Here is a 12,946-nt window from a genome sequence, read left to right as displayed (position 1 = left end):
GGCCACATGGATCCTCAACTTTCTATCAGAGTCATGAGGGTGGTGTCTGCACAGGGTGCTTATGGGTGAAAATGCTAAAATGCGGTATATTTTTTAAGCACTTGATTTCTTTTGCCCCCACTCTGCCTAGGATGTTTTCTGTTTACAATAGTGAAGGAATTCCATGCTCTGGGCTCTACTTTCAGCCTTGAGAGGAACTGCATCCACTTCTCTGGTTTGGCCACTGTTATCTCTCATCAGGATTATTGCAGTATACTCAGAAATGAATCTTATGTTCTCCAGTTTGTCCTCCACACTGCCATAGAATGATCCTCTTGAAATGAAAAGGAGATCTTGCCTTCTAGGAAAAACCCAAATGAATTAATGTGGTTTACAAGACCCTGTGCAGTCCAGTACTGCTCTCGTCTCCGATTACTGAATTTAGCTGCTGTAACTCATGAGGTTTTCTGGGGGCTCTAAGCTGAAAGCTCTGTGGACATGCTCAAAGCTTCCTGCCTGAATCTTTGCCCTCAATTCATCTTTTTTTAAATTTTTTTTTTTCCTAGTCAGACAGTACTTGACCTTTAGGTTTTAGTTTGCTTGTCACTTCCTCCAGGAATCCTTAGTATTCTCTCACCTGCCTGAAGCACCCACCCAAGCACCTTCACGCCTTCATTATAAATGGTGACACTGATCTGAAATTGCCTGTGTGTAGCTGTCTGGGTTGATTATCAAGATATTCCAAGTGCCCATACCAGTGCCTGCACCTAGCACCCCCTAAACATCAAAGAATACAGCAGCAACTGTGTATGAAGTCACCAGTGTCACAGACAACTGCTTATTTACTGCCAATCATATATTTAATTGTGACCACAGGGTCTACAAGGCGGTGACTAACCTTCTTGTCTTTTATTTTTTAAACAGACAGAGATGTGAGCAGTGGGAGTTATAACCTGTCTTCTGCAACAACGGGCAGCTACTACAGTTGTGTCAGCCAGATCACCATAGGTGAGCAACCCCGAGTCAGCTTGTTTTACAAAAATGGTTGTTGCCTGGAGAGAGGGGTGGGGGTGGGGGGCGCTAAAGAGAGAATGAGAAGAAAATGTGCATGCATAAGCATTTATTTCCAAAACCAGAGCAATTGCTTGTGGACTCACCTTTCTGGGGCGCCCTCTTGTGGATTCTTACTGCTTTTGAATAGAACTGAAGGAAATCAGATCCAAGGACTATAGTGAACTGGTCTTTCCCACTTTTCATAGATTGCTTTAACCCTTTGTTTATGTATCACATGAATTATCATTTACCTAATATTAAAATAAACTTAATTTTTAATATTGATCTATTAAAAATAAACTTTTTATAACTGCATATAGAAAATGTGTATTTACCATAAATGTAAGGCAATGCATGCATGCACGCATGTCTATCTACATACATATATCCAAGAAAAAACATGCTGGATGTGGTGGCACACACCTGTAATCCCAGTTACTTGGGAGGCTTAGACAAGAAGATCACAAGCTTGAGGCCAGCCTTTTCAAGTTAGTGAGACTCTGTCTCAAATATTTAAGAAAGAACTGAGGTTATAACTCATTGGTAAAACACCCCTGTGTTAAATTCCCAGTACCAAAAAACAAGCAAACAAACCAACAAACCACACACACAGACACACACACACAGAAAACAACAAAACAAAACAAAGCAATGTTACTAAATATTACCTGGGAATTATTGTCCTCCAATGCTCAAGGTAGAAATCTACTCTTTCTTGTTTGAAAAGCCATGCTAAGCAGCTCATAGGGTGGTGCTACAAACCAAAGTGAGACTTTCTCCTTGTTATGATCAAAATGAAGCAAGGAGTATTAGAGAGATTGTTCTCACCATGACACTTTTCACCTTACTGAATGCACTGTGTGCCTCATGCAGTGGATATTTTTGCAGCATTAAGAGGCATTCCAAACTAAAACTAAGGTTTTAGTTTGCTTGTCACTTCCTCCAGGAATCCTTAGTGTTCTCTCACCTGCCTGCAGTGTGTACAAGCTGCCCTGACTCCTGACTTCTCAGAAACAAAATCTCCATATCACATCACATGGCTGACTTCCAAGACTGGAGCCCTGTGTTTTGGGCCCTGTTGTTCTCTGTGTATCGCCTCCTTGTCGTGGGACCTCACTGAGCTCGTAGCACAGGGGCAGAACATGGTGTGCTCCCCCAGCATCCTTTTCTGTTCCCTTTCTCTCCATTGTAAATGTGGTTTATTTTTGGTCCAAAAGGGAAGAGTGACCCTCATTACTTTTCTATTTGTTGAAGTCTTCCTATCCATTCTACTTCCTTTCAAAAATTTCATGATTCCAGAGTCCTGGGCACTGACTTAGCAGGAAAATAAATAATGGTGATAATTATTAGCTAACATTTATTTTGCGCTTACTATTTGCCAGCTGTTCTTGGTTCCCAGCATACATTATTTTATTTAATCAGAACTTCAAGAGGAAGGTATCAGTATTCTTCAGTTTATAGATAAGGAAACTGGATTTTTTTTTTTTGCAACCCAGTCAATTATTAATGTATCCAGGATTTCAGTTCAGGTTTGTTAGACATTACAGTCCATGATTTTAAACACTATATCATAGTTTTTCAAACTCCAGCAGTGTGGACCCCTGTAAAAAAGAAATAATAATGGTGAGCGTCTAACATGGACTTAAATTCTATTATAAGGTTCTTTAGTACATTCAAATATAAAGCTAAGCATAGACATCTTATATTCCAAGTAGCCACCAAAATCAAATAAAATTTAAAACACTGTAAAGCAAAAAACCCTCAAGTTTGTCACTGTTAGTTGATTTTTTTGCTGTTGTGACAAAAAACCATATGACTTAAACAATTTAGGGGAGAAAAAGTTCATTTTGACTCATAGTTTCAGAGATTTAGTCCATGGTCTACTGACTCTATTGCTTTGGGCTTGAGAGGAGGAAGTCATCATGTTAGAAAGGCATGGCCGAAGAAATCTTCTCAATCATGGCAGCCAGGAAACAGGGCAGGGGGAGGGACCAGGGACAGATATAGTCCCCAAGGGCATGTCCATAGTGACTTACTTCCTTCAACAGGTTCCATCTCCTATAGTTCCAAATAATGCCATCAAATTATTAATCTGTTGATGAGATCAGAGCCTGCATGATCCAATCATTTCCCCAAAACCTCTGCACTTGTCTGCATTGGAGACCAAGCCTTTAATACATAATCATTGGAAGACATTGTGAGTTTACTGGAATGCAATCACGGTTTGTAATGCAGTGTGGTTCTGGCTGCAGTGGTGAAGGACCTTTGAATTCAGCATGTCATCACTGCTAGGAATTTCATGGTGACTTGACATTGCTGTCATTGCTTTCTGTCCAACCCACTGTGAAACCTATTAATGCTCACTCATGTGAGGTTATTGGATCTTCATTTGGTATGAATGCATGTTGACATATCCATCTCTTTCCTCATTAAGTGTATCAATTGGTGCCAACCTGCTGGAAACAGAAGCAAGCCCAGACACTAAAATTAAGTGTCAGAACTTGGTTTCAGAATGTGAAAAATTTTAAATGACTAACTTTTAAATGAAAAAGAATGACAATTTAATATATATCTCACCTGTAAAGGTGACCTCACTTGGAACTAGGGTCTTTGCAGATGTTAAGATTAAGTCATACTTTCTTAGAGTAAGCCCTAATCCAATATGACTGATGTCCTTATAATAAAAGAAGGGACACAGAGACATAAGGAGAAGGCCATATGATGATGGAGTGATATGTCTGTAAGCTAAGGAACACTAAGGATTTCCAGCCACCAGAAGCCATGAAAAAGTCAGGGAACAGATTCTCTTCTAGAGCCTTTAGAGAGAGAGTGGGGTCCACCTGACATTGTATTTCAGACTTCTACCTTCCAGAACTAAATTTCTGTCACAATAAGCAATCCAATTTGTGGCACTTTGGTATAGCAGCCCTAGAAAACCAACCTCTAAGGGGAGGTGGGTATGGCAGATGCTTGGTCTTCTCCAAAGGTGATGGAGGAACCAAAAGGGTCTGGATGCTGCTTCAGTTCCCTGATGTAGACTGGCTGAGACCATAGGGAAGGTTATTATTTCACATAATGGAAGACAGGAGGCAGGCTTATCCTTAGGACAGGTTGATGAAGCTGCTCAGTGGTGCTGAGAAACGTCTTTTCCCTTCTTTCATTGGTCATTTATCTCTATGGTGGCAGCCAGATGGCTGAAGTGCCTCTTGGAACTGCATTCAGACAGCAGTGATCAGAAGTAAGAGTGTTAGTACCTTTGTTGGTTCACTGGAGGGGCCACAACTTTCCCCTGAGGATCCCCAACAGATTTTTCCTACCTCATTGGGCACAATGATGTCTCATGACCATCCTTGAACCATCCAGGGACAAGGAAGATGGCATTATCTCTAACCCTGCCAGACCCATTTGAGGTCCTTGTTGGGGGTGAGCATGAGGTAACCTGCCCTGGTGTCACAAAGCTTGTGGGGGTGCAACAGATTCCCAAACAAAACTGAGACTACGGAAAGGAAGGAGGGGGTTGGATTCTGCACAGGCAATAGGCAGTTGGTAAAAGTGGTAAATAATTAACAACCTTAGACTCAGAGTGCCAGAAGAAGGACACATCTCTTTGACTTTGTAATGATATTTTTCAACTTGATTGAATTAAGAGATGTCCAGGATTAAGAGGTTTATGGGTGTGTCATTGAGGGTATGTCTAGGAATGATTGGCATGTGGGAGAGCCAACTGAAATGGAGACCCTCCCTAAGTGTGGGCAGCACCACCCAATAGGATGATGGCTTAGATAGAACAAAAGTTGAAAGAACAGGAAGCTACAGCAGATGCAAGCTCAATTCTTCTTGAGCAGGTTATTGATTGTGGATCATCTGAAGATATCAGACTCTTTGCTTCTTCACTCTTCCAAAGCCAACTCAGAAGCCCTCAGTGTCTTACTGGGGTAGCCCTGTTGATCCCTCTTGTTCTGGGGCTTTAGCCTCTTGGACTGCACAGCGACTGGTTCTTCCATCTCCCCAGCCTGCAGACAGCCATTGTGGGCTATCCAGCTTCTGGTTGCGAAAGTCAACTGATAAATCCCCTTTTTATAATTATACTTCCTGTTGATTCTGTTCCTCTAGAGAACCCTGACTAACACAGACTTATTTAGGGAACTCTTTCTGAAAAGCTCCTTGCTTTCTTCCATCTCCTGCACTTCAGCCTTTCTCTCACAGAGTAGTCATTTCATCTAGCAGTGTTGTGTGGGGGTATTCCATGTACAAAAATGATGCGCCTGTGGATTCCCTACTAATGTGGTTCCTACAGAAACTACAACCTGCCAAAAGCAGAGATGTCAAAAAACAAAACAACAACAACAACAACAACAAAATCCCAGGAACAGAAAAATGACTCTTTCTGAAATCCAAGAGAGTCTTGGACAATTCCTTATTTTCTGGTTGTAAATTCTCGTTTTACCCATTTGTTAGAGATTGAAGAACAAATAGGTAATTGATATCATTTTTTCCCCCTCAAGACATCCTATAAACTCTAGATGTTCCTTCCATGACTCCTTTCACAATTTGGGGGCCAGTGAATGATAGTTTTGACACTGAACCTTAAGAGAATCAAGACCTGTGTTTCTACCTCCCTCCCCAATAGGAGATATGAGGAATGAGAAAGAATAGGCAGGGTACAATTGTGACACTCCTATTACTTGCCTCTTAGATGACAGCTGTTTCCCTGGTGGTTGTCCCTTCAAAGTACTTTGACCTCATTGCTACTTTTAAATTTAGACTAGTCCATTTATATTCTATCATAATTATGCAAATCTTGTCGTAGCTCATTTGTATCAATAATATGGGTTAAAATATTTGCTAATGAACTCCATTTCTGGAGTAAATGATGTGATAATTTTCCAAACTAAAAAAAGGCTTGTTTGCCATGTGAACTGTATTTTTTCAAAATTAAGTATATGCTTATAAAAAAAAAATAATAAGTATATGCTTATAAATTAGCCATAATTTTATAAAACAAATGGTAAAGCCTGAAATTGTGCGGAGTGCAGAGTTAGTTCCTTACAACCTTAAATTTTTTCTTTTTAAAATTTTGAAGTAAAAGAACATGTATTTGTTAAGGAAATATGAAGAATCAGTACTACATATTTATTTATGGGTGTATAATATGATGTTTTGATATACCTAGTGAAATGAACTGCATTCAAGAAAATTAACATATCCATCATCTTACCATTTTACTCTGTTTCTATGTATTTGAATTTTTTGAAAAATTCTATGTATAAGTGAAATTGTGCAGTACTTTATCTGATTGTCCTCCAGGTTCATCATCTTGAGGTAAATAGGGATCTCCTTTATAAAGCTGAATAATATTCCTTTTTAATATTTTCTTAAGTTTATTTATTAATCTGTTAAGGGACATTTAGTTCTTAGAGACTTTTAAACATAATGCTTTCATGGTGTGCTCCATTCTTTACAATAATTCCAGAGCATGTCAGAAAAATGAAACAAGAGGGATTTAAGCAAGTTTATGAATGAAGCAATAAGGCAAGAGGAAAACATGGGATTATTATTCTTGTAGAAGGATTCTGTGGTTCAAATAGAAGGCAATGAGTTTTCAGATTTTTAAAAAAATATTTTTGTTGTAGATGGACACAATATCATAATTTTGTTTATTTATTTATTTTTATGTGGTGCTGAGAATCAAACTCAGTGCCTCACACATGCCAGGCAAGTGCTCTACCACTGAGCCACAACCCCAGACCCTCATTTTTTTTTTTAAATATTTTTTAGTTATACATGGGCACAATATTCTTATTTTGTTTATTTTTTTAAATGTGGTACTGAGGATTGAACCCAGTGCCTCACATGTGCGAGGCAAGTGCTCTGCCACTGAACCACAACCCCAGCCCAAGTTTTCACATTTATAATAAACATGAGGAGCATCAATTTAAATGAAAAATTCTAGAATTTCATTTCTGTGGCTCAGTACTATCTTAGGAGTTAGGGCAGAGTCAAGAGTATTGATCACAAACTTGCATCAGAAGTTTAGTCCAAGAAACATGATTAGAATCATTCTTGGGGCCATCGGCATTAAGTTCAGTCTTTTACAACATCACTGGCTCCATCCTAGTTCTGAACATTGAGAATTGATCTTCTTATTGATTATCTCTAGGGGTTTTGTATCCCTCACTCAAGATTCACTCACACTCATTGCATTCCACATAGGACCTTTTAGGAAGGTGACCAACCAAGAAGAGTTAAAACAATCCAGTCAGCATGTCATCAGCATTTCCTGTTCCTTGAGCATTGTGGTTAACCAAGATTTCTCTATTAAAGATTATTCAGAAAGGGATAGATAATATAGAAACTTTTCAGGGAACAGTCCGGTTATGGTGCCATATCCTCTGCTGCTTTCCTCCTCTGCTAGTATGTTTTGCCTCACCTTGGGCTCAGAGCAATGGAATTGGCCATTTATGGACTGAGACCTCTGAAACTGTGAGCCCCCAAATAAACTTTTCCTCCACAAATTGTTCTTGTCATGTCTTTTGGTCATAGCAGTTAAAAACCCAACTAGAACAGAAATCGGTACTGAGAAGTAGGGTTGTTGCTGTGGCTAAACTGGCCTTGTGGTTTAGAAGCTTTTGGAGCTTTTTGGAATTTGTGGGAGTAATTTTGAAAAATTTTGAAATTTAGAGATATAAGCTGGAAAAGTTTAAGAGTTTTATAAGCAGAGCTTACTGGAAAATTCTGGGAATTCAGAATGCCAGAATGCCAATAGGACTATGGACAGTAATGATTTGGCTCAAGAAGTTTCAGAGGAAAAGGAGGGCTCTGTTGGAAATTGGATTAGAGGCCATTAGTGTTATATTCTGGCTAAAAAGTTGTCTGCATTTTTGCTGTGTCCTGAGACTTTCTGTGAGCTTGAATTTAAAAGTGATGGACTTAATCTGGTGGAAGAAATTTCTAGGCAGCATAACATTCATGGCTATTGCTGGAGGCTTTTAGCCAAGTTTATTGTGATAATAAAGAGCAGAAAGCAGAGCAGAAAGATTGGGAAAACTTCCAGTTTGTTTAGAAAACTATGAGTAAAACTGGGACTAAAGAATGTGTGGTTGTTAAGACAATATAGCCTCTGAAGAAAAACTAAATACTTTACCTAGAAATAGTAGGAAATATGGCTTGAGAGCATTTCAGGAATTGGCAAGATCACACCCATCTCAGGTTCAAGGGTATAAAAGTAAGAATTCTTTTGAGAAGAGACCAGTGGGCTACCTTGCTTGCACAGGGCAGGCCTAGAAAGTTGTTTCACCATGCTCAGCCACCCATACACTCAAAGGCTGCAGCAGATATGGTCCCTAGAGTTTTGGCTACTGCCTGGCAGTAACCACAAGGAATACAGGATGCTGGAGTTAGGGGATCATGGAGGCTTCCACCAAGATTTCAATAAGGAAGGTCTAGGAGTCCAGGCAAAGTGCAGCAGGATTGGATACCCAGTGGGCAGCCCCTGATACAATGATATGTGGAGATGTAGGAATGCCTGCTGAGAAAAGCTGTAGACAAGCCAACTAGAAGCCATGTGGGCTGCAACCTGCAAAGCAACATGGATGGAGGTACATAAGTCCTCTGGAAAGAACATCAGGATGCCATGTGCCCCATTTGCTGAACATGGAGCTATAGCACTTGTTTGCCCAGCTAGATTTCAGTCTTGCTTTGGTCCCATCCCTTCTTTCGATGCTCCCATTTCTCCCTCATGGAATGGAAATGTTTACTGTATACCTTTGTATAGTGTACATATGTAACTTGCTTTTGATGTTTACACTTAGAGTTTGTTTGATGCTCACACTTAAGAGTTTGTTTTGAGTCTCAGAAGAGACTTTGGACTTAGACTTTTGGCAATCCTGGAATTGTTCAAAGACTGTGGGTCTCTTAGAAATGGACTAAATATATTTTGCATTGTGAAATGGGTATGAGCTTTTGGTGGTCAGGGGCAGAATGTTATAGTTTAGATGTGAGGTGTCCCCCAAAAGCTCATGTGTGGGACAATGCAAGAAAGTTTAGAGGTAAAATGATTGGGTTATGAGAGTTTTAACATAATTACTGTATTCGTGCCCTGATAAGGATTAACTGGATGTTAACTGTAGGATGGTAGGGTGTGGCTGGAGGAGGTGGGTCCCAGAGGTCATGCCTTTGGGGGTATATATTTTGTCCTTGTTTAGTTGAGCGTTCTCTCTCTCTCTCTCTCTCTCTCTGCTTCCTGGTGCTTTCCTCCTCTGTACCCTTCCACCACGATGTTCTCCCTGTCTTTGTGCCAGAGAGCAATGGAGTCAGCTGTCTATGGACAGAGACCTCTGAAATCATAAGTGTCAAATAAACTTTTCCTCCTCTAAAATTGTTCTTATCAGGTCTTTTGGTCACAGCAATGAAAAAGATGACTAAACAAGTCCCCAGTTATAGCTCCCAGAATCCCTGCTATTGACTCCCTTCTTAGCAAGAAAGTGTGTGTTGGTGTCACAAAGCACTGGTATTGTCTACAGTGAGGGTGGACTTGAATCTTGAGTGTCATTTCTGTGCCTTGTTGACTTTAGAAAAGTATAACATCCCCCAGGCTCAGTTTTCTTATCTGTCAATGGAGCTAATAATACCTTCTGACAGTAAGGTTTAAATGAGGTGGTGCTTGTAGATCCCTTAACACAGTGCCAGTAAGTGCTAGAGAGTTCTGCCATTGTTAGTGGATCTGTTACTTAACCATAGTGAAGTGGATGGTTCATTTCTAGGCCTCACTCATGACTTCTGTGTGGATGACTCCTAGATTTTTGATTGTGGTCCTGTTTCTTCTGACTCTCATTTCCACTTTGTTTTTTTTTTTCAGCTGCCTGCTAGACAGGTCTACATGAGTATGTTCACTAAAGCTCAAATGCCTCCTATCTAAATCACACTTGACTTTCCTTAGTCCTTGGAAAAAGCCAGTCCTGATTGCCACAGTTAGAGTGAGAAAATCCACCATTCCCTTTGTCATAAGTCTTTTCTGACATCTTGCCAGTGAGGGATGAAGCTACCTAATAGCTAGAGGCTCTTTTCTTCCCAGATCAGTGTGGCATATCTCTCTGCCTCCTTTTTCCTTCCTCATGACAAGACTTTAAGTTGGTCCCTTAACAACTTTCATTTGGCCTATACTCAGCAGTCTCTTGCATGGTCTCCTTAAGGCTGCATTCTGAGGGGAATTTAGTGAACAGAGAGTGCTGGCTTGGAGCCCAGCTTTGGTGGTACATACTAGTGGGAGGGAGGGAGGAATAGAGCCAAAGAGAAAAGCTGGAAAGAAATTATGAAGGTGACTAAAGCACCCTCTAACCTGAGGGAGGCTCCATTCATAAGAGACAAACACAGAAGAAATAAAACTTGGAGGGAAAGTCTGATCCATATCTATGTCCACGCACTTTCCAGCACGGTAGGGGTGGGCTGCTCTAAATACCATGGTTCAGTCTTCAGACTTCATGCAGGTCGCCTTCCTTTCTAGCCCTCCCCATTCAGGACTGTCTTCCTACCCATCTCCAGTCCCTGCATCTCAGCATCTGTCACTGGCTGTCACTTCACCATGGTAAATAAGCTTCCAGCAAGTCACAGTAGGATAGAAGAGGAGACCAACAGAGGAAGAAGTGATGATTCTGACTACATCTGCTGCTGTTAATTTGATTGTACCAATCAGCATTGTATAAACCTTGAAGAATATTGCTTTGCCTTCCAAATAAAATCAGTTTAATTACCTTAGCATGTAAGACCCTTGGGTTTTTTTTTTTGTGTGTGTGTATGTGTGTGTGTGTGTGTGTGTGTGGTTGTGACCAAAAGACCTGTCAAGAACAATGTAGATGAGGAAAAATTTATTTTGGCTCATGGTTTCAGAGGTCTCAGTCCATAGATGGCTGATCCCATTGCTCTCTGGTCCAAGGTGGGGGAGAATATCATGGTGTGGTGGAGGAAAGCAGCTCAGGACATGGCACCAGGAAGCAGAGAGAGTGAGAGAGCTCCATTCATCCGTGACAAAATATAAATCCCAAAGACATACCCCCAGTGACCTATTTTCTCCAGCCACACATCATACCTGCCTACAGTCACCACGTTGTTAATCCATATTGGTGCATTAGGGTACAACTCTCATAATATAATCATTTTAACTCTGAAAGTTCTTGCATTGTCCCACACATGAGCTTTTAGGGGACATCTCACAATTACACCATAACATCTAACTTGGTGTTCTTGTTTTCTTCTGACTGCACATATATTCCTGTGCTCTATATCTAGGAATGTAAAGGCATACAAGGGCCAGGCATGGGTGGCAAAGAGTGGAGCCAGGTGGGAGTGAGGCATTGGAGAGTGGTGGGGACCATGGCAGGTTGGGATTCCCTTATTCTACTTCACGGAGGTGGCAATGTCATGGCTCTGACAGTTGCCCTGTGGGACGTGGGACAGTGTGTTTAATAATATTCAGGAGAAGATCAAGAGAAGACTGAAATTGGTACTTTTGTGAGACTGTTTTAGATTTCTATTGTTTTCAATTTTAATTTTACTTCAAATTTTTTAAAAAGTGGACTAAATAGAACACATCTGCACCACATATTTGCCCCTTTGGTTTCTAGGCTGCAAACTTTGTCTGTGAGGCTAAGTTTATGCCAGCTTCTCTGTGACCTAGTCCCTCCACCTGGCATGGCTCTCTTCCCTGAACTCCTGAAGGGCCCTTTCTGTCCTACTTTCAATCTGTTTGTTTCATTTTGCTTTGTATTGTAGATAGTTGCAGGTTAGGGGAAAGAACATAGATTTTGGAGTTAGATATATCTGGGCTTAAATTTTGCCTTTGGCATTTTCTGACTGCTTGATCTAGGCCAAGTTGAGATCCAATTTCCTCATCTGTAAAACCAAAGTGTAATAGTCCTCTTGTACAATTGCTGTGAGGACTAAAGACCAGTTATGCAGAGTATCTGGCAATAGATAGTCTTCACCTATGTTTTATTATGAACACAGTTATTAGTCTCCGAGCTTCTCAAGGGCAATGACTGGGTACCTAGCTTGCAGTATGCACTTAATAAATATATGTTGGACAAATGAACAAGATCCATCAAGTATGATACTATCTGCTTGCTTATTATTTAACATGCATCCTTATTTTGAGTGATGTTTGATTTGACTAACAGCTAAGACTTTGGGAAATACAAAAACAAATAGAAGATTTTGCTTACGGCTACTGATCTAATGTGTTTATCTCACCAGGTTATGATGTTGCTGGGCCTGTTGCAATTGGGCTCACCCACTGGAAAAATCCATATGCACAAGGAAGACCCACCCTCCCATCAGATCTGCCCCTCTTGGTCTCCAAAGATGCAGGCATCCCCATGTACCACCGATCCTTCACCTGCAGGACTGACTTGGCCACACCTTTGTCTTGTCCAGCTTCATTGTCCATCACTCCAGTGCCTTCTTACAGCAGCAGCAGCCAGGAAACCCTGAGTCAAGACACGACAGGTAACAGTGTTGGCCTCCTATTGTAGGTTCAGAACTTAGTGTATCTAAGATTCTATCATTCATTTGCCTGATGAACAAATTGCGTCTACATTTCTACTGATGTGATGCTATGGACTTCAACAATACCTCCGCATTCACTGGCTTTATTTGCTTAGCTATACTAGAAGGAGGGTTGGGTGTGTTTGGAAATATTTTGACCTAAGCGTTAGTTCTGTATGGTAAAATCTCATTTGGAAATCAACTCCGAATCAGAATTCCAAGATCTGTTGTATGACTTTTTTCTTCTTAATTTCTTTCTCTATTTATATATATTATTACATATTATTTATATATATTATTATATAATATAACCTGACTTGGACTAACCTCTTACACTCAAAGAAGTCATTATGTTAGTCATTTTTTTTTTTTTTTT

General features: G+C 40.4%; 1 protein-coding gene across 3 annotated transcripts in view; it reads left to right on the top strand.

The window, feature by feature from the left end:
- Positions 1-882: 882 nt before the first annotated feature.
- The window catches only part of Ano4 (anoctamin 4), a 372,166-nt gene continuing 360,102 nt past the window's right edge, over positions 883-12,946 (top strand). For 2 of the 3 annotated variants that reach the window (XM_048803237.1, XM_048803234.1), the window contains exons 1-2: positions 883-987; positions 12,280-12,531. In XM_048803237.1, coding sequence (XP_048659194.1) covers positions 12,402-12,531 — 130 coding nt within the window. In that variant the 5' untranslated portion in view covers positions 883-987; positions 12,280-12,401. The remainder of the gene's footprint in view (positions 988-12,279; positions 12,532-12,946) is intronic. The other variant, XM_048803236.1, reaches the window with a different exon arrangement.

This window comes from Marmota marmota, unplaced genomic scaffold (genome assembly GCF_001458135.2).
Source record: "Marmota marmota marmota unplaced genomic scaffold, marMar, whole genome shotgun sequence".
Classification (NCBI taxonomy): Eukaryota; Metazoa; Chordata; class Mammalia; order Rodentia; family Sciuridae; genus Marmota; species Marmota marmota.
The sequence above is the reverse complement of the archived record's forward strand: the minus strand, read 5'-3'. Positions and strand labels throughout refer to the sequence as shown.